Raw genomic sequence first — 23,280 nt, forward strand, 5'->3', positions numbered from 1 at the left:
GATAATAGAAAGGGACTTTTTTGAAGAAAATATAGCCACACTAGAGAGAGCAGTGCAACATTAAAGGATGTTTTCGATGAGTGTTTCCAATTGATTACTGTGGAACAGCCAGCTAAGATGGGAGTGATGTTGAAAGAACGTTTATGCTCTGCAATTGCCACCGGATTTAAAAGCAAGAAAGGGTTCTGAGGAGCATGGACAGATTTTTATTATAGCCAGGTGCCGGATTCATGATAATCAAATTTTTTGAATTTATATATATATATATATATATATATATTTTTTTTTTTTGTGAACATGATGCATAATAGAAAGGACAGTTTCAGGTCTAAAACAGAAAGGGGGGCAGGGTGTGGGGCGGATGTGGGGCAGGGTGTGAAAGATTTCTCATTTAAGGCCATTCCTGTTTGGATTATGTGATTGTGTATTGTCAAGAATAAGCAGAAACATTCTGCATTCAACATTTATCCTCTTATTCTCATATTTAAGAATCTGTTATCTGCTTGACAAATGATTTATGCTACTGCCCACTGACATACTTTTAAAGCTATTGTTATCCATTTTTTATGACCTTCATACACTTTAAGATGTGACGCATGTAGATCTGAGAAATCCAAATTTTCTCTGGGGAGTATGCCCCGTAACTCCCCTAACTACCTCACATTTAAATGTCTGTGACTGTGTAGTAATGTGGGCTGGTGTGGTTACAGTGCCAGAGATGTTTTTTTTTTTTTTTCTTAACCAGTCAGCCCCCTGCAAATAGGCCTGCAATATACCTTATTCTCTGTATCAAGTCATGTTATCTTAATACCCCAACCCAGCCCCAGATGTTTTGGGGTCAGGCCCTGATGTTTTTAAAACCTACAAATGCCCCTGGGTAGACATAGCACAGACACGGTTAGACATAGATCTACATAATAAAAATTCAAAGTCAAAATAATTAGGAAATCTAAGGAAGTCTATAAGAGCTGGAGGATATCCATTAGTGTTCCTGTTTTCCCTAAAGACAGTTGCTCTGTCATGTTGCAACAGTGTTGCCCGACTGCATTTACTGTACCTTGCCCACAATAGAGTTCCATATGTGCAAGCAGGGTTGGACATGATGATTTTGAAATATTTTACTAATTACTATAATTATTATTTTCTCAACTAACACCTCTAATTCTTCGGCATAAAACTTCTCTTTCCACTGCCTCTCCTTGGTTTGTGGTACCATGCTTTTTCCTGAGAAAAGTATACGCGTAAAATCTGTATACATAGTCCTATATATATATATACACACGTACACACATATATATATACAGTATGTGTGTGTACGTGTTTGTCAGATTACATTTAAAAAGTTGCGCCTGTGTCGACCCGCACCTGATGAGCATCAGCTTTGCTTATTTGCGACCCAACACTAATTTGCACTGCTCTTTGTAGATTGTGTTGGTCATTATATAAATAATTTGACTGCACTTGCGTTCTTAAATTTGCACGTCAACAGTAGATAACGCGCAAAACTCGCTCCTCCCCATATATATATATTTTTTTTAGTCAATCCCGTTTAGTAAATCTCGCCTTACATGTATACATTAATGATATTATAAAATTTGATATGAATATTCAACATCTCTGCCACAATACCATGGTGTGTATGTTACTACTGTAAATCCTGGGTAAATGGATGGCGATTTGTAGATTTAAAAGCCTTCTGACTGTTTCATAGCACACAGTTTTTTTTCTCGTGTTTTTCTTCTGGCTTTTAACTAGTTTAAAACACCAAGGCATTTGCATTCAAGCGCTTCTCACTGGATCTCACAGACACAGTGCTTTTTAGTGGTCATGATCAGCGAGTCAACGCTGTTTGAATTTTGACCCGAGCAGATAAATGGTCCATGTTTAACAGTTCAAATGAGTAGTGCCATTTCGTTCCGCTTTTTGCGTATACAAATGTTATCGAACATTCATTGAACTCTTGTTATTGTTTCATCAAGGAACATTGTACCGCGATAATTGTAGTTATTGTTTTAATGTGCACAGATACATAATTGATAATAAATACTGCAATGTTACAGAAAAAAAAATAAGAATTTTCAATTATGATTTCATGGTAACTTTAATTTTGTTATTGATCATTTTGAGTAAAAATATTAATTGCTGCTTAATTCGTGGAGCACTTATATGGATCGCTATTTTTTTGGTTATGTAGGCCTATGTTTTTTTCAATGTCCTTTCATGGACAATTATTTAACTAAAAGCAATTGTTATGTCAAAAGTCTTAATTATAATATTTATAGTAATAGTGCATTACGGTTTAAGACTAATAATACGTTTAACATCGTGAAATTTCTTTAAGCCAGGTATACCCCATTCATTCAAGCTATTTTAAAAGACTGGAATGGACCCTCTTCACAGACTGTGATGTGCTTCCACAGTTATCAACTCCACAAATCTAGTGATGTTTTCTCTGATCATTTAGCACTCCTGCGTGAGTGTTTCTAATGCAATGGCTGACGGCAAACATTCTGTCTTTTTGACTGCTGTCTCTATTCCCTTTTGCTTCTTTTGGAATTCTGTGGAAACACTATCATGGATTTATTTTTTTTTCTTTCTTCTGTTATTGGAGTAAATTGGAATACAAAAATTAGGAGATGAGCACTAGGCAGCTGCAGGTTATGCATATTTGGAAAAGAAAATTTATTTAATTTCAGCAGGTTCAATTTAATTTATGTGAACACAGAGCACATGATTCAATACACTTACAGCCTTAAAACATATTATAATCTCCATTCTCACGAGTAACTGTCTGTGGGGTGATGAACACTGCTATCTGAAACATCTGAGCCGTAATTAGAAAGCAGAAGTAGTTGTTGTGCAAGTAGTCTATTATATATTCTGAAGCCCAAAAAAGTTTAAGGAACATAAATATTCAAGACATGATATCAGAACATAACATTTCAAGTTTAATTAGAACCACTTGATCATTTTTAATAATGTAAAAGCAGGCTTTTTTAATAAATGCAGTCATTGTCTAAGGACCTGTAGGGGTTTCTGAAGCAGAAGAGAGTTTGTGAGTCTGGCAAGGGAGCAAGGATGTTTTTGCCAGAGAGGTAATCAGCGGACAGGTACACTTTCCACTTACATGACCTTGTGAGAAGCGAGGCCTCAGCGAGATCTGTTTTGAAGCCCCTGTCCGATTCCCTCAGCTTTAATAAAACGTGCGAGCATGCAGCAAGGAAACGCTTTGAGTCGCGGATACTGTAAAAACCTTGTCTGTCAGAGAGATAACAGGGTAGCTCTGGCGTAGTGCTAATTGGCCATTGCGTTCCTATATGCAAAGAATATTTATCACTTCTGACAGGGCTTGAGAACATTTCTCTTTTTTTCCACTTGAACAGTTTTGCCCTTTGCAAACTGTGAGATTTATCAGAGCATTTGAAGATGCACTGCGTGATAATGAGTTTTGGAAACATGACGAAACGTTAGCCAGTGTTCCTTTGGGGTAGGATGTTTAAAACTGCTTAACATGCACACACTGGTTGACACACACACTCATTACAGATAAAGGGGGACTCTGGGGGCCATGTCTTTACTGCCAGACCCCCCTTAGCCAAAGTTTTGTAGCGTATTTGAATAACGCCATGAAAGTAAGCTATGAAATATTTCCCATGCTTTGCTCTGTTTAACAGCAACAATATGCAATTTTGTTGCATACATTGTATTTGTATCTCCATCCCTGTCACTTTGGCATTATTCTACATCATATGAATAGGACAAGTGGATACAAAAAATACAAAAGTATATTTAAACATAACTAACACACTGGTTACATTGTATGTTAATGTTTCACTAAAACGAATCAGCTCATAAGAGTCAAACATTTCCCTTTGTGTGGAAATTGGACTACGCTGTCATGCTCTATATGATTGATTCACAAAAAAAGGGGGGACTTAAGAGTCATTCAGTCAGGAATCTTTCAGTACTGATTGCGCTATTTTAGAGACTGATTGAGTGTTTCTCAATAACGAAAAAGAACAGAATATAATAATAAATAAATAAATAAAATAATTTGTTAAATTTATATAGTGTTTTTTTCTGGGTACTCAAAGCGCTTTACATGGAAGGGGGGAATCTACTCTATTAAATATGTAGCTCAAAGTATTCATGGTTTCAGGAATCAGACTACATGGTTACCCTTTAAGTAATTGATATTTTAATGTTTTTTTTTATTATTTATTTAACAAAAATAAGTGGATCTTAAAGGGGTCATGAACTAATATTTTGCTTGGTTTTTACATTAAAAACATCAACGTTATAGTTATAGTCCCCCACTTTGAAAAACGAGTTGTTTGCTGAGCCTGGTGGCAATAAAAGCTTTTATTGGACCAACAAGGACGTTTTCAGTTCAGAAACATACAGGATATTCTTATAATATGATGACCTCTTAGATATCAAAAGCTCAAGGAAAATTTGATTTCTCAGTTCATCACCCGTTTAAGAAGTTTTCAAAGCACTAATAAGAACATGTTCAAAAGAGTAATTAATTTATTCATTCTTATTAATTTACTAAAATGAATCAGCTCAAAGTTAATTTGTTGAAAATCAGACTATGGTCATGATGTATATGTTACTGATTCGCACTAATGCCGCCTTCACACTGGCAGTTGAAATCAGCTCCGATGCGGCTCCGAAACGACCGGAAGTCATTCATTTCCTATGGAGATTCGCAGACCGCATGCGAATGGGTCCGAAACGGGTCCGACTGAGTGCGGTGCGAAGAAAATCGTGTCCATTGGTCATCCGGATGCGTTCAAAAATTTGAACTCGTGTGAAAAGCTACGGACGGTTCTTATCCGACAATTCTAGCGGAAGTTGACCGTTGCCATGGTACTGATAAACAAACCTGAATTATTAACTTTTAATAAAATAAATAATGATTTTATAACGATAAGTTGTCATGTCATTTTTTATTTTCATGACTTTCTAACGTTTAAATGGGCAGTTAATACAATTAAATTGAAGGTAGACATTGAACTATTGACCACTATATCACATTTTTTAGCCGACCTGACATGTCAAAGTCCTCCTCACGCAGCATAACCCTCATCAGAGAGATCATACAGAACTGACAGAATTTTAATCTCTCTCCGCCATTTTTGTTCTACCCGCGTCCGACGCTTTTCACTGTGTAGTACGACGTCCGTTGGGAACGTATTGCGTATTACGGAGCTGATTTAACCTGCCAGTGTGAAGGCGGCGTAAGAAATCAGAAATCAAAAAATGTGTGCTATTTTTTTTAAAGATGCAACCGATTCTGAATTAAAACTGCATTCACATCAGCTTAAACAGCTGAAACTGAGTCAAAAGCACTAAAATAAAAAAATAAAAAAGTAAATAATCCTGGGTAAATGTTTTCTTAAACTTTACTGTATATGATTAAATATTGCCAGTGTAGCATGATACTCATCCTGGACCTGGAGCATGACAATGACAAAGCCATCTCAATAAGATTTCAAAAATCAGAAAAGACTATCTTCTAAATGACAAGCAAGAGTTATTTCACATGGAACCACCCAAGACTTCTAACAATGGCTTATCCAGCAGTTCTCATTGGGTAAAATCTAATTAAACATGCTTCAAAGGAACAAAAGCCTGACTACCATGAAGCCGCCTGTGCACATTGAAATGAAAAGCGCTATCAAAGAGTCAGAAAAGGTCATAATATGTTATGGTTTTTTCAGACGGAGATGTGAAAAGAGGCTAATTTGGAGGACACGTGCACAGCTAGGGTCATATTTAATAAATGTACTTGTCTTGATTATTTTCATATATTTGCCTTGCAAAATACCTTTATTAGAAGAATACATGCGGACTGGCATTTGCAGGTCCAAAGCAGAAGCAATCCGACAGTGTTGCCTGAGTAGAAAAATCTAAATACTGTTTGCATTTTCACTTGAATCTGGTTTGTCTCTGTTTAGCCAAGCATGCTGACCCTCACTGATTCCCTCTATATGTATCGACAGCCATGGACTCCGCTTCTGCGAAAGGGAATATATGTTCTGACACAGGAAAGCTCTGCAACCCATGCTTGGACGCCACCAAGGCCTGCAACCTCAACGACACCTGCAAGAAACAACGCACTGCACTCATGGCCACCTGCAACCCTGCAACTCCCATTCAGCAAACTCACGAAACCTGTAACCGAAAACGCTGCCACAGAGGTCTGCGGCAGTTCTTCGACCGCGTACAAACGGAATTCAGCTACCCGTTACTCTTCTGCTCCTGTCGGGATAAAGCGTGTGCTGAACGTCGCCGGCAAACCATCATGCCTGCGTGTTCATATGAAGAGAAGACAAAACCCAACTGCCTTGAGCTAAGGAGGACCTGCCGTTCAGATCCGCTCTGCAGGTAAGGTTATCCCGTCCGGGTCACGGCACCAGAAACTCAACAAATTTCACTAGGGCTTCAACCAACCCATTTTGATAATTGATTAAACGTGTACATTCTCCATAAATGTTTTAAGGTCCCAATGAAATCAAAAATGTTTTTTGAGCTAGTGTGCTCCAAAACCATGCCAAAATTAGCATTTAAAGGGATATACAGTAAGCTTTCAAAAACCAATATGCATCAATGATTCTGATGACACCACTCTGCACTTCAGCTTCTCATCAGATTTTCTTTCCAATTTACAATAAGGTTCATTAGTTAACATTAGTTAATGTATTAAATAACATGAACTAACTATGAGCAATACATTTGTTACTGTATTTATTAATCTGCAACAACTATTTGCGGATTTTTTCTTAGGACTGCCCCCTATTAGTCAACTAACCTTTAGTTGAATGGAAGAGGTTTGGTCAACCAAAATGTTATTAGTCGTTTAGTTACTGATCTCCTCAGGAAGTGGCGAAATCACCACAACAAAACGTTGTGCTTTTTTAAAATAATGGTGTCGTCACTGTCTCAGTGATCTTGAGTGTGTCATAGAAAGTAACGAAACTCAGTGCAACTTGCCTCACAGACATAAGAAATATATCCATAGAAAGCTTGAAAATAAATATTCTCAGAGTATGTAATCCATATGAAACATGCGTATTGGCCAACATCGTCACCAAAAAAAACAAACAAACAAAAAAAAAACACAGAAAACATTACCAATAAATTAAAATGTCTCCTTTTTCCCAGACACATTCATAATCATTACGTTTGCAAGTGCGTTGTGGCAATCGTTATGCATGCGTTTAAGCGCTGATTAGATACTATGCATGGTTTTTAAAGGCAGTTAAAAGCTCATTATTATGATTTATGGCTTAATAATATTAACACGCGATTAGTCGACTAATTGCTTAAATGAACAACTACTAGTCGACTACAAAAATCTTTAGTTGAAGGCAGCCCTAGTTTTTCTATACCATTTTTGGTCATAACGTCACCAGGATGTATTAAAATTTAGCGCATGGCTTCAGCAGCCATGCATTATTATGAAGGGAATTCCTCCACAACTTGTAATATTCTAAAACATTCAATGAGTGCTACTTTAAGGCAATTCTATGTGTGTGTCTTGTGTACTAAAGTATGTCAATCAACTTTAGACCCACACTCTCAGGCTGATTAATGCAAGGACACTAGACCGCTGCCAAAACTGTTACATAAAGTAATATAAAGTTTTAAAAATGTGTATCATAAACTAGCGCTAAGACCCAGAATCTGCCATTTCAAAATTTACAGCCAGGAGCCGCTACTCTGCCCCATATACTATACATAGACACTGAAACTGTGGCTGAAATCGGTCACTTTTTCACACAATTACTATTTTCGATGTGGTAAATGACACATTGTGCACTACAGGCGATAGGAAATGAGTCAGACAGTGTAAATATGCTTTATATTGGGAGATTCGAGTCTGGTTTCGCATTGTCACTCGAACTGCCGCAGCACACAGACAGTTTTCTTCGGTCCAGAGTCACGATAGCACGGAGCAGACCCAAAAATGAATATTCTGACATCATTTGCTCACCCTCAAGTTGTTGCAAACCAGTATGAGTTTCATGAGTTTTTAAGAACGATTGGAACCAAACGGTTATTTGGCACCATTGACTTCTATAGTACCAATACTTTGGAAGTCAATGGTGCCAAAGTTCCAATCGTTCTTCAAAATCGTTCTTTGTGTTCAACAGAGGAAAGAAACTCATACAGGTTTGCAACAACAAGAGGGTGAGTAAATGATAACAGAACTTTCATTTTTGGGTGGAGTATCCCTTTTTAAACTACACTCCCTCAACATAATTTTGTGCACTGTTTTGCTTTAGTGACAGTTTCACATTAAATCTAAAGGAGGAATCTAGTGGACTGGCATAAGACCTTTGTAGGAGCTCTGGACGAGCTGTGATATAAATGAAAACGCTATTGGCTATTTTTTTTTTTTTTAAAAGGGGAGGAGTTGCTCGATATGTCCTGCCTGTCCTCCTGTTGCTCCCAACATGCAGAAACCCTGAGGTATTTTGTGAAAAGTGCAAAGACCTACTTATTGAGTAGCTGTTGAACGGACAGCAGAAACCGAAAAGAGGTTGGAACGGTATTTGATTCATATACTGAACACAGATTACAAACATCGGCAGGAGATCCATATGCTCAAAAACAATGTAGAGATTGAATCAGTAGGTGGTCAAAAAGCAATTCACCATAGATGTAACTGATATGTAATCTATATAGCCAAGGACACACAACCTATTAGAAGTATACTATTGGCCCAAACACTCATGCTGACAGACAGCCCATAGCAGCATTGCATTGACTATAACATTTGATCAGTATACAGTGTATCCAAGCATGCAATGCCTTGACCCCGTCTTATCCCATAATGTCTTAATGTCACAAGAACAAAAATCATTGACCGATCACACAACAATGAACACTTGTAGTCTATTACTAACATTTAGAGTAGATGTTTTATTGAGTGGGGAGTGTTAATTAACCTAGTATGGTGAACTACGAGAAAATCGATTGGCTGTGTGTCAAACGAGCCTTTCTCTTTAAAGCCTGCGCCTCACGCGACATTCATCAATGCTCACCTGGGACTACAAGAGATTGCCTGAACACAAACCTGTCTTTGAAAGGCATTGAAAGAAAAAGCAACTCTAGAACCTACTAGCTCATAGTTTAAAAAGAAATTAGGGGTCACACACTTTATTTAACTGAATTGCAAGACTGGAGATTGTATTAAATGAAATGCAACACTAGCCACATTTACATGGACATTTTTTGGTTTCAATTGGAATGACAATGAGCACACAAGAAGCAAACACTTGTGGGACGACGCTGTGATGCACCACTTCTCAGACGATGAGTCGAAAGAGAATTGTTGATGGAACTTATAGTCATTTATTGTATTCAATAAAAACATCAGCTTGTGTGTCATTCATCATTACGCCATTTCAACGTCATCACACATGCACAAAACTTACCAGTTTCGGTTTTCAATCTTGTCGAAAGCCAAATGGATTAGAAAAAGTTTATCGCACCTTTCTCAAGCTGATCGGTTAAGGCATTTCGTATTGGACTTTTAAACAGATTGTAATAGGAAAACAATGCTAATCAATTCGACAAAAAAGAAAGGGGCTTTACAATAGCCAATCAGAAAAGAGCACTATTGTATCTGGGTAGGATTTAACGCAACGACCAATGACAAAAAAAAAAGCATTTCCTGGAATTGCTCACGTGATTCTACAACATCTTCCGAAAGTTTCGTTCACCCATGAAACCACTGGAACTTCGAGCATCACTTTGAGCACAGAGAAAGTCATGATCTCCCGTTTTAATGTCACAAACAATGACAACAATGATTGCTATTGGAGAAAGATTCCCAGATAATTAGCATCAATTTTTCATGAGTGTCTGTAACTTAATTTTACAGACCGTTCACTGACAACATCTGTTTAGAACAAGTAGTCTAGGCCTAATCATATTTTCCTAATCACACAATGACTGACATCACATTATAAACATCTCTCTCTCCAAATAGGCTTAATAATTTTATTAGCACTAATATTGCATAGCTGATGTTATATTATAGTTGACTTTTTAAATCATGTCATATTTATAATTATATCCTGGCCATTGATGTATTAATCATTGCATCTGTCTTTCATAGGCGTCAGGTAAAAAGCAATTAAGCATCCTCTTCTTCGCCCTTAGAGGAAAGCCCCCTAAAAAGGCCAGGTTAGAGGATGCTGGCCCAGAAAGGGTGTTGAAAAGGGTTGGCCCATTAGATAAAGGAGTCCAAAAAGCCAAATAAGCAATTATTAAAAACAACAAACACTAATAATAATATTATTAATGACATACCCCCCCATTTAAAACTAATGCACAAACCAGTATCAAATCCACATTTCAAACTTTAAAACCATCCCATGCAGCGTATTCCAGTCAATCATCATCACAGTCAAACTTAAACAGAACAAGATTGCTCTGACTCACCCAGACAATTTCACAATGTTGGAAATTACATCAAATGGCACATGCAATCAGAGTTGTTTGACCCGTCTTGAATTTACAAGCTGGATATTCAATAAATCCAAGGACGTGGATAAGACAGCATTAAAGTTTATAAAATGTTTTCCTAACAGACATGATGTCACTTCCTGGGTGATGTCATCGGGGAACTTGATTTCAGTTAAAGGGACATTACAAAAAAATAAATAAATAATAACATGACGAAAAGTGATATTGAATACATCACCTATTAAACAATAACTTATAATATATTTTCTTAAGATAGAAGTCATATGATAATATAATAATATTTAAAAACAATAGAGTATTTTATCAATTTTTTTTTAAAGACATGCTTGGTGGGTACTGCATGTAAAAATGTACTGCATTATAATGATAACCAATATATAAAACAAACCAACAGAGAACAACAGGGTGAGGGAAATGTGTGCAAGCATGACATTTTATCCATCCTGAATTTAACAAGCTTGCTGCATGGCTAACTCCAGCTCTTATTACACAAATGGCCATTGGGCTCCAGACCCTTTGTCCTCAGACACTGTATGATGTGTGAACTGAGAGAAAAGTGAGGGCCCCTGCCAGGCCAACCTGAGGTCTTTGGCTGCCCCTTCTGTTCATCATAGCCTCCAGAAATCACCTTGCCTTTTCCATAGCAGGAGACTGGAGGACATCCAACAACAGAACTGACTCAGTGAAGTGGCCAGGCTGAGAGATACAGTAAACAGAAACACTCGTATGTATTGTTATCCCTGACTTGAATAACTTCCACAGACCCTGCCTTTCATTTTGTCCTCTGTAAAGGACAAGTTTGTAATCTAAAAGAGGACATCTGTCTGTCTGTCCATTTGTCTGTATATTTATGTATCATCTACCTACCTACCAACCTTCTTGATTACTTATCAAAGTTTGAATTCAAATCAGGATATTATTTTACAAGAAATAAATCGTTTGTTGTCCTGTTTGTTTATATAATTTTAAGGTAACACTTTATTTTGCAGTGTCATCCAACTAACCCTAAACCAAACCCCAATCCTAACTCCATACATGTAGTTCATTATTAATACTCAGTAATTAGTAAATGCATAATTGCACTGTAAAACAGACACCTTAAAATAAAGTGTGATCAATTTTATTTTATTTATTTATTTATTTATTTTTTTTTTTTTGCGGGGTCTCAGAAGGATACAATATCCTTATCCTTATGTTCACAATTAATGTGAATAAGAACAATCATTTGATTTAGCTAGATATGTAGTCTAGGAAAAGATGGTGATAAAAACTAAATTAAATAAAATTTACAAAAATCTAATTCAACAGTTAGTATTTACTAAAAATATATATTTATTTGAATGTTTGATGGTGCATTCTGCTACATTTCAAATACTTCTTTGAAGCTGTTTTGATTCCATACCTGAACACAAACAAGATTTATCTGAGCTTTTGACAGTGTCCAAAACCATTTTGAATAAGCTACCATACAGATGAAGCTTTGGCTTTAGCTTAAATGTTGAAAAAGCCAGTCGTAGACTCTTATTTGAGACAGGTGACATGGATATTAGATTCAGTGTCCCTGCAGGAGTTGTGTAAATGATTCATGGTCTTAATGCTTAGACTTCATGGTCATGGTCCTGAATCCCTCTGGACCACCGGACTTCTTAGAAGATGCTTATTTAACCACACAAGCGTAAAAATATGCATGCAGGAAGTAAATCACATTAAAAGTAGGTACAAAGTTTAGTGTTTAAATAGCAGTCATAATGCTTCTCTTTCATTTAACTTTTTATTTTAGCATTGTATTGCCGCCAGCAAGAATGTGTATTATTGATCAGTGTGATGGCATAATTAAGTCACACGTTTTAGGACAGTGATTCATAGATTTGTGTTGATATAGTTCGATTTGCTTCCCCCTTCCCTTGCCCCCACTGGATTGTGCTCACATTATATTATTTGAGTCTGAATCGTGGTGCATTTGCATCAAAGTTTCTTGGTAATGACGACACATTAGAAGGTGGCTAAGTGCATGGCGTTGCTCCACTCACTTTTTTATATTTTTGTTTTTGAACCTTGTTGTTATAAGCATTAGCAAATAACTGCATTTGCATCTATGCCACGAATGTGCTGCAAATGCTCTAAAGAACGAAGGAGTCCATTTCTGCTGAAGGTGAACAGAAATGTGATCTACAACACAGTTTTGTCGAATCAGACCAGACCCAGACCCCCCCTTTAACGGTTCACGGGTGCGCAGCCGAATTCGGAAGACAGTGTCTGACATCAATCGAACCCGGGTACAAAAGTGCTAGTGTGAAAGTGTGTTTAGACTTGGCAGGTGTGGTTCGAATCAAACGAACTCTGGTGCATTGCTCTGTTCATTTGAATAAGCGTGCCATCTTAACCATGGTGCGCACCAAACAAGCGGACAGAGACTGAAAAGATGGGTCTCAGTCCACTTTCAAACGAACTCTGTTGTCGTTTGACTGAAAAATTTGCGCAATGCAGACCAAACATGTACACAACCCAAAAACAGAACATGATGCCACAAGATTCGATCCTAAAAAGGACAAAATGTTATTTTTTGTCATCATAGTCGCAGTGTTGCCCATACAGGCATCAGAACCACGTCTCATTGCAGCAGATCTTTGTTTATGACTTTACATTTTATAAGCTCTTTTTGAGTTTTAAGCTTAATCATATAGTGTCATATGTATGTACTCACACACAGCAAGCGCATTTAGCCCAGCAAACAGCATTGCTTTGGATGTTCAGCAAGTTCTGTCGCAAAATACATGTCATAAAAGCCGGGCGGGTTTTCTTGGTATCTTTAGGTTCAGTGTTAAAAATGATTGTGTGAACGCTAAGTGAACCAGGACTAAATGTATAATTTTCTTTTTTTGGTCCAGACCTAAAGAACCAAGAGAACTGAACTACAAGTGTGAACACACTATTAATGGTGTGTCAGATAAATGTCAGAAAGGACATGCTAAAGTTGAAGTGTACTGAACAGCTGAAAAACCATGTCCAAATGAAGTGTAAAATGAAAGAGCCTCGATACTTTGGCCTTGATACTTTGCTTGGCTGTTTATCGTTTGTGGATATCTATGCTGGATTGAGGCCAGAGTAAAGAGGACTGGAACCCAAACCATCTGTTACTAAATCATCAGTGATCACTCCAATTAGGAAATGACTGGGCAACAATGATATGCTGCTGAAGAGTTAAACATATTTTTCATCAATTTATTTTTTATATGTTAAGTTAAATAAGTGTTGCACTTAGAAATAATCAATGAAAGTATTAGTATTCTAAAAAAAAAAGTTTATTTTGCATGGAGCAGGTCACCCACTTATTGGCTCCACATTACCAGCCTTGCAATGGACTAAGTTACTAATACTAATAACAACAAAAATAATATTTTACTTTATATACTGAAACATTATAGACTGTAGTTTTTAGCCAGTGCAGAGAGAACCAAGTCTAAACAAAGCAAACAGAATTCAGATGCAACATAATGATGACCGTAATGGTTTGGGACAGCATATATGCAATCCTCCAGACAGTTGAGACAGAATGAATAACAAAACGAACAGCTTTGCAGCAAGGAACCGGTGATTAAACAAACTTTATCATCCAGGCCACTAGGTGTCAATATAAATACCAAAATCAGTCTCATGGCAAATTGGGTCAACCTTTGAAATCAGGTCTAACTAATTCAGACATTAATGGTCATTATAACATAGTTCAAACAGCATTTATAATTACATGATTTTGTAGGAATTGTAGGCCTAATCAGGCGCTAAAGATAGTATCTATCAAAAGTAATTTGTGCCACATGGGATCACATGGAGTCCTAACTGAGACTGATTTGTCACCACACCAGCGGATATTTTTTCAGACCCTGCATAAAATGCATTATTTTACTTATTTGTCTGTTCAGAATCGTGGAAAATCATGATACAACCTCTATTGAAGCTCTCTGATTTTAAGTAAAAATAGAAAAAAAATGTGTGATTTTCAGTTTCACCAGAATCGTGCAAGTCTAGCATTCATTTTATAGATGCAGCTGATTAAATCGTTTTGATAATCAGTTGTTTCAAAGAGTTGTTGAAAGAGAAACTGAAAACCAAACCCCATAATTATTTTTCATCAATCTGCAAGTCACCACAGCTCTCACTAACTCTAGTTAGAGAATGAATGGATGACTTCTGTACAGGATGTTTGGCAAAGAGAGAGTGACATCTGTTTATGATGAAGGTTTAACAAATGAAGGAAAAACTGTTACCAGGGGCATTCATTTACACATATCCTTTCTCTTTACTTGAGCCAGCCAGAATGTAATTAACAATGTAAATCATCAGCTGCACTGAGGGATTCGTTCATTTAGGCAAGCACCGTTATTATGTTCCTGGTTTAATAGCAAAACAAGGCAGCCCGTTTCCATCTTTCCTGCTTTGCCATTCAAAAAACTCAAACCTCATAATTTAACCTAATTTTGTCATCTAAAAATGTACTTCATGTATCAACCAAAATAAAGGAGATGTTTGTTATTTTTGAATGTTAAAAAGCTCTTCTATCCTAGCCATTTGTTGGAACAAACAAACAAACAAACAAACAAACAAAAGTAATCTATATTTTTTTCCCCAAAAACTAAATAAAAAAATTCATGTGCTTTTAACATTGCTCTCTTTGAGTTTGACCCAGCCACGGCTCAACCAATAGTATGAGTTTGGGGGCTGGGTTATCTGTTTGGGTGACCAATAGCAAATGGGGGAGTGTTTTTTTTTTTTTTTTGGGAACATGTCTTAAAACAATCATTGTTTTACTTTTGGTGGTTTACAAATAACACACTCCACCTTTAACTGGTTTTATTCAAATCAAAGAAATTATTGTTAATAAATAGCCCTAAATACATTGGAAGCCAGGACTGAAAATATTGAAGGGTCAGATGCAGTAGATAGAGCTTCTTTAGGTAAAAACTGCACATTCACTTTCTTCAAGTGTTTTTTTTCTGTCACGTCAACAAACTTCACATCTGCTTCAGGACATGGCCGTCTAAGTTCAAGGGCTTGAATCATGATGGTAGACTGATATATTCATATTATTCATGATCCCTGCATAACTAGCAAGTGAGGTAACATGCTGATTTCACATGAAACTTTTTCTTCAGTGGACTTAAATTGACAGGCGGAAAACCAGCCTAAATTGGTAAATTGGAAATAGGAAGTCTCGTGAGAAGCGAGAAATAACGAGAAACACGAACTGCTTTATGGCAATTTGGAACACACACGCCCGCCTCAAGCTCTGCTCAATACTAGCTAAAAGAACAAGCGATGATGGACAATGCTTCACAACTTCCATTGAAAAGCAAAAGGAGACGGTACTTGGCGGAGGAGGTGAGGGAGAGGAAAAAAGCTGTTGACCGAGCAAGGGACACAAGAATAAAATTGGTCGTGCGTTTACGGAATGGCGAGAGCTAAAGGACATCGAATCTTGCAAAACAGATGCTGATCTAGCGTTTCGACTCTGTTATGATCTATAATTGTTTACTAACATGTAAAACATTGATTGTAACCAATAATGTATCCTGTCTACATTAGAAAAGACTGCAACGTGAGCTTTGTCTGTACAATTATAAGAGAAACGTGTTCCTTTTGGGGGTAGATTAATCTATAACTAAGATAAGAATATGCAGTAATGTTTGCTATTCATCCGCCCACACCCTGTTACGGATTATGGTTGATAACAGAATACAAAATGTACATGTCAATGTTAAATGATACTGTGTTTGATCTATTACCCACCACGGTAGACTTCTTGTCTGGGACTTCAACACACCGGATCCGACAATAACTTTAGCACATGAGCGTGTCTACGGTAGAAAGGGGAGGTGGGCGCCGCAAGTGAATTTACATCAGTGTGATGGGGAGCTCATTGAGAAAACATACGACAAGAAAAGTGAAAATCGGCGAATAAGTGGCTAGAATTACTGAACAGCTCTTTAAAATATTATATATTAATTGCCACAATATTTCCATCAAGGATACGCTTATACAGTGTCCCATTTTGTGCAGTCTTTTTATGTCAGTATGTGTATTTGACAGTGTATCTCTCTTATCACTTCATATTTAAACTGACAGTGTTACAACTGACCAACCCTCTAAAATCTCCGCTAGTTGCTCTATGTAAACAAGGTCTTATACTTCAGCTCTGGAAATGAAAGCTATGATGTAGTTGAGAATTAAGATAATTGAGTTGGCCTAATATTTTTGAACTGCTATTGCCGTAATTTAGGAGCACTTCAGTTCGCCCTTTCACTTTGGATTGCGTCTAATCAGCATGCGCCGCTCCTTGTTTGCTGATTTTGCTCCTTCTTGGTGATTTTGCCTTTTTTTTTCCCTTTTGCTGTGAGTCACAGCGGCGGTTATCTAGAGATAAAGCTTGGGGTGAAAATACAGCAGAAAAAGCATCAGAGGAACATCCATTTCCATGTCAATATAGCAGAGTAGAAAGGATGACCTTTTCAGCCAGTGCCCATGAGAACGAAGCAGATAACATTCTTTGTTCCGGGAGGTAAACACCCCGCAGGCAACACCTATGGACACCACAGTAAGAACGCTTCGGTTAATATTCACACCGTAGCGGAGTTGGTGAGTCAGGGGTTCATAGTGCTGCAAAGGATGATTCACTATTAATCAGGGTCTTTGGAGGAGGGCGCCAAGCCTGAGATCTCCATCTCACTCGCGTTATTTGAGGGAAGGCTGTGTCGTGCTTTTATTCAGAGTTTCTGTGTGCGCAAAGTGCTCGGGGAGAGAGTTCATACTCAAGAATAAGTACTAATGTGACCCCCTGCCCACCTCAGGTCTAGTGCTTGGAGCAATCTGTTTCTGAATGCACATAACCCCCTAGGAAGAGGCTGTTTGAGGCAGATTGCTTGAGTTGGAGAAATACCACATGGAGTCGAGGACAAAATGGCCTTCAATTGGAACCCCACTAGACACTAGTTAGGCCTGACAGAATGCATCTCATATTGCACATTCACTGGTGCGTATTGTTTCTGACTTGGATATTAGAGCGCCGATGATAGTGGGGACAGCGGTGGCAATAAATAGCTGTGAGAATAAATCTTCCCTTATAGCTTGATCAAAAGATGTTTGACTCTTGGAGCACCTTGTAGTGGAGGAAGTACAGACGGAGGAAGTACAGACGGCGGTTATTTGAGTGGGAGATAATCCATGCTTTCTATAGCGTCATGTACCGTAATTCTGCTATATAAATATAGATAGACTAGTTGGGTTATTCAGGCATGCATCTAAATCCTTTTCAGTCAAATGTGCTAAAAATGTTTTGGGCCTCTTACATTCTATAATTTGTTTTGTTTTTGGACTAGATCCAGGCTGGCAGACTTCCACATGAATTGCCAGACGACACCACATTCAATAACAAGCTGTCCTAATGATAACTACCACGGTTGTCTGGTGTCCTACGTTGGACTCATTGGTGAGTGGTTATGGAAAAAATGTAATAGCACTAATAAGAATTTTGAACTGCATTTTAATGAACTGAGTGTTTGGAACATGTATTTTGTCTTCCTTGGCTGATTTAATTAGTGATGCATCAGGAATTTTACTTTTAAGAAAGATTAAGAACAGGAGATCCGATGAAGGCTGGGGGTATTCAAACAAGGATGTGTGTGTGTGTGTGTGTGTGTGTGTGCGCACTTGTTTTTCTATTCCGGTGGGGATTTCAACCTGAATCCACATTGACTCATGGGACCAACGTGGGGACCTAAATTGAGGTCCCAATGAGGAGACAAGCCTATAAATCAAACAGAATGAGTGTTTTTTTTTTTAATGCAAAAATGCAGAAACTGTTCTGTGATGGGTAGGTTTAGGGGAAGGATTACTGTAACTGGATAGACTATACAGCTTTTACAGTATAAAATGCATTACGTCTATGTGTGTGTGTGTGGCAATTTTCAAAAAATAATCTAAAATAATGACTAGGTCTAGAGTGTAAATCAGGAATGCAAACCTTTAGAGAATTTGCTTTAATTGCATCCTTTTAGCCTTTTATCTGGAATAAATCCTGGAGGGTTAAAAATCCAGGGTCATGCTGTGAACAAATGTATCTCTAGAAGAGAGCAGACCAACAACCTCTGGCCATTATACTGAGCCAAACAGCACATTATACTCCAGATAGCGAGACCTATAAACCAGCATGTTCCCATCTCATGAATATTTATGAGAATCTCTACCCTTGGCCTTACAGGATCAGATGTGACTCCAAACTATGTGGACGCCAGCCACACCAACATCACCATTTCCCCTTGGTGTGGCTGCCGAGGCAGTGGAAATCACGAAGCTGAGTGTGAGACCTTCCTCCGAGACTTCAGAGAGAACACTTGCCTGAGTGAGTGGAGATAAAATCTCACCTAACCTCACGACTCATGTTCTGAACCGCCATCCTTATAGGCTTAACCTAAATGGCATATCAATGTGAAATGCTATGTCTTACGAGCATGTGATCTCTTTTGCAGAGTGTCTGTTTTTTCCTACGTGAAAGTGTCATGCCTTATTTGCATGATTGTGTGTGTTTGTTTCGGTGTGCAGGAAACGCTATCCAGGCATTTGGCTATGGCACGGATGCCGGTCTAGTTCCCATTACGGAGTCTCAGTCGACAGTCCCATCAGTACAGACCAATCTGCAACCGGCTATCATCTCCAAACATGTCATCAACTCCAATAATGTCAAGCAAATAGAGAGTGCATGCGTTTACTCCACATGCGCTAACCTCCAGGTAGGTCTGAAAATGTTGTTGTCAATTGCATTGTGTTATGTTATTACCCAGTGATTCCAAGGTTAAAAATGAAGGAATTTAAATTTAAAGGTTGTATGCAGTTTTTCGATTCTAAAATACTTATAAGCTATTTGTAGGTTGATTCCACTCCAAAACTGTAAACTGTTGTGCTGAGGGGTTTTTAACACTGGTTTTGTTTGTTTGAGAACCCCAACCAGCCTGGCAGCAACAGCTCAACCAATGGTGTGGGTTTGGGGCGGGGCTATCTGATTGTCTAGTCAATTACAGACAGCGAGAGTTCAGGAAATATTTTGGAAATATTTTCATTATTTTTGCCAAAGTTCTCAATTCTATGGTTTACAGTTTTAAAACTCCATAAATTACATTTGACTGAAATACTTGTATTGAAATAACTTACTCTACCCAATTTAGGGTCTACCAATGATACAACCATGCTAGATTATATTTTTGTGGGGGGAACTGGTGTAAACTGATGTACATACTATATGACATAGACCAAAGAGAAAGTAGCATCAAAACAAGATCGTAAAAATGTAAATAGATCATTTTCAAATAGTTAAAAAATAAAGGATCATCACCTACACAAAAAGATTTTGTTCACCAGCTGTCAGTCGTGTTTAGTGATTATCAAGTATTGTATGTATTTTAGATACGTCAGCTGCATAGTTTGAGTTTCGGCATTTGGGCTAGTTTAATTGGTCATTGGGCTAGTTGGCTAATGGGTTGTTATTATTATGCTTAGGCCATGTGTCCAAAGTGTTTTTAGCTAGCTCTTCTGAAAACGCTTAGCTTGGGGCTTGAGAGCTCTTCGACGGCACAGCGGTTTATTTATTTATTTTTTTCAGTTGACGTCTGTGGTTGCCATGATACGGAATATCCACTTAAGTGTTACTAGTATCTGATTTTGTAGATTGTTTGTTTCAGAATGTAAAGTACTTGCTCTGGCTCTTGTTTTTAAATGATTTTTGTTCCATTGTTGTGCTTGTTGTCATCTGTCGTCATTGTACAAGCAGGATGTGACAATTGGTCTGTGACAATTGGCACTGTGATTGGACAGCTGGGAAAAAGTGACATGCAGCACTCAGCATAAAATAGACGTTCAATGCTTCATTGAAAAAAAAAATACACCGGCCATAGGAAAAATGCTTTGGTGGACACACAGCCTTATGCTAGTTGCATAGAAATCACACAGTTTGCTTTTGCTTCCCTCAGCCTTTGCTTTTTACATTTTAGTCGACATAATGGGCAGTAGCACTTGCATTTATGCCCATGCAGGAAAAAAATAGTCTCCATTCAATTAGGATAGTCCTGTGAGTGTCACATACTGACATTAAAATTCCTCTAAATGTCAAGATTAGTGCTAAAACATGCTTTGTGCATGTACTAAATCAAAACAAAGAAATTCCATTAAACCCTGCTTAAATATATAGGCCAAAGATTGTGGACACCAACTATTACAATCATCAAAATAACTGAGGGAAGCAGAATTCCACTTTTTCTCTGTTTTACGTGGATATTATGTCTAGTGGATGGTAAAACAATTTTGCATAATTCAATATGTAGGTAAATAATTCATAAACTAAGAGCATTCGTCCGCTCATGCAGTCCCATTCAGCATGGCTGTCCACACCAACGAGGTCTGTAATTCCTGGAGAAAGTTGTCTGCCATGGCATACTGGTTAATGCACATGCTCATGAAATATTGAGCCTTGATGCTCAGATGTAAGATTAAGGTTTGAATCTGGCCCACGTCAGGTCCATATCCCATTTTACCCTTCTCTCTCCTCTAGATGTTATGTTGATTGTCGCATTAACCTAAAGGATGTTAAAATGATTTTGCATGCATACAGGAAGCTACAGTATGTAACCCAATGCAAATGAGTGATGTCATCATAAACACTAATTTGTCTGCTAATCCAAGTTTGAAAGGGGCTGCATTATAGAGATATGGCTTTGTGTGACCACTTCCATCATATCCTGCCTTGCAGTTCTGTCCTAAGTCCTAAGGATTCAGTTATAAGCCTCTGGGTACTGAAGAAAATGACTGTACTCTCTCATCCATGCTGAAACAAATTATGAAAACTCCACAGACAGAAATATCATGTAGTCACACAGGAAATAACTCTTAATTTATGTCTCTGGCAATTGTCATAGGAGGCAACAGTCAATCTGTAAAAAGTGGTATCTGACATTGGTGCTCGTATCTGCTCGATTACTTGACGCATTTACAAGTATGTTGAACTTTTGTTTTTAGTAAAACGTGCGAGTTTGGAATGTGTTGATTGAATATGCAAGAATGTCAAGCCTCTGATTATTTGTGTATTACAGCTTTTCATAAAAACAAAGGGAAAACACATTTCTATTTCCATAATGGTTGAATTTGCATTTTGTTTCATGATATTAGTTTGTGATGAAAAAAAAAGTCATATATATATTTTTATATTTTAATGAATATATTTTCACATAAGTTGGCATATGTGGGCCACATGCATTTTAAGCTTTATGTTCAATGCATTTTGTGTGAATAAGGCTATTGAAGCTAAAAATGTACAGTGACGTGGTAACATAATTCACATGTTAAAACGTGCAAATATATTTCACATGAGCTCCACATTATTACCTATAGTAACATGTTTTCCACATGTGCCACGTGCTCCATTATGTTCACATGTGGTCGAACATTACTCACATGTGGTGAAATGTAGTTCACATGTGATGACATGTTGTTCATATGTGGTCACATGTGGAAAACGTGAAATTCACGTGTTTTTTCTGTAAGGGTTGTAAACTATGACTAGTTAAGAAGCACTTGAACATGTTAAGTGCACGACTGTTTCCAATATCCAATGCATTGGTTCTGCTTCATGGCTTGTCAAAAAACCCACCTGCTAAAAACACCTTGATATGAATGACATTTCGCACAGAAGTGACACTTACAAAGTGAATCCTTTTAACAAGATTGGTCACATAATTCCCATCTTCAATGAACTGATTTCTGAATATTTAAAAGAAATGTTTGAAATGTCTGCACCCCCATCTGTCATTGGTCAACCAAACAGATCGTCCCACCTGTAACTCGCGTTATTGGTTGAGATGGTGTTGTTCTATTGGGCTTGTTGAGATGCTCAAACAAACACATTATGATTTCACAGTGCCACAGTGTTTACTTTTCAGGGGAATCAAATAGCTTACTCACAGTCTCTCTCTATTAAGCTAGGATAGAAGTATTATAACATCCAAAAATTTACTATTTACTTTAAAGGGATAGTTCACCCAAAAATTCTGTCAGTATTTACTCACCCTCATGTTGTTCCAACCCAATAAGAATTTCGTTCATCTTCAGAACACCAATTAAGATATTTTTGATGAAATCTGAGAGCTCACTCCTCCATATTAGTCCATAGGCTTCTTGAGGGATTGAAATTTGCCGGCCTCAAAAAGTTATTAAAGACATTGTTAAAATAGTCCAAGTGACTACAGTGGCTCAATCTTAAGTTTATCAAGCGATGAGACGTGAATACTTATTTCATCAAAAGTATCTTAATTCGTGTTCACATGAGTGTGATTAAATACTGACAGAATTTTCATTTTTGGGTGAACTATCCCTTTAACATCCCTATTACACTGTTCAACTACAGCTTACAGTGGGTAATTACGTTGGTTCATGATAGAATGATGGATGTTGGGCAGCCAGACACAATCATCACTGACCAGTATTGTATTGAGGTTGTGGATGCAGTCCTAAGAATATTAATTATTTCTATTTTCACAGGACAGTGAGCAGAAATGCTCTCCTTCTGACAGTTTTGATTGTGCTGACGAGGTAAGAAATAAGAAATAATTTTGTCGTTCCTACTTTGTTCTTACCTACGTATTTTGGGGAAACTTTCCAGCATCTAGTCTTGTAATATCTCTTTAACTAAATATGGCATAACTTTAATGGCATCATGCTGCAGGATGTCAATTCATTCAG

The 23,280-nt window shown here is 37.6% G+C and overlaps 1 protein-coding gene and 1 long non-coding RNA gene across 2 annotated transcripts in view; one reads left to right on the forward strand and one right to left on the reverse strand.

The window, feature by feature from the left end:
* Positions 1 to 23,280, reverse strand: part of LOC148969403 (uncharacterized) — a 232,314-nt gene that overhangs the window by 154,872 nt on the left and 54,162 nt on the right. The gene's annotated exons all lie outside the window — the stretch shown is intronic.
* gfra2b (GDNF family receptor alpha 2b) overlaps positions 1 to 23,280 on the forward strand; it is a 49,998-nt gene that overhangs the window by 25,100 nt on the left and 1,618 nt on the right. The window contains exons 4-8 of the mRNA XM_039677833.2: positions 6,009 to 6,393; positions 17,877 to 17,986; positions 18,758 to 18,898; positions 19,099 to 19,286; positions 23,080 to 23,130. Of these exons, the coding sequence (XP_039533767.1) occupies positions 6,009 to 6,393; positions 17,877 to 17,986; positions 18,758 to 18,898; positions 19,099 to 19,286; positions 23,080 to 23,130 (875 nt within the window). The remainder of the gene's footprint in view (positions 1 to 6,008; positions 6,394 to 17,876; positions 17,987 to 18,757; positions 18,899 to 19,098; positions 19,287 to 23,079; positions 23,131 to 23,280) is intronic.

Source organism: Pimephales promelas, chromosome 23 (assembly GCF_988280905.1).
Source record: "Pimephales promelas chromosome 23, fPimPro1.hap1.1, whole genome shotgun sequence".
In the NCBI taxonomy this organism is placed as follows: domain Eukaryota; kingdom Metazoa; phylum Chordata; class Actinopteri; order Cypriniformes; family Leuciscidae; genus Pimephales; species Pimephales promelas.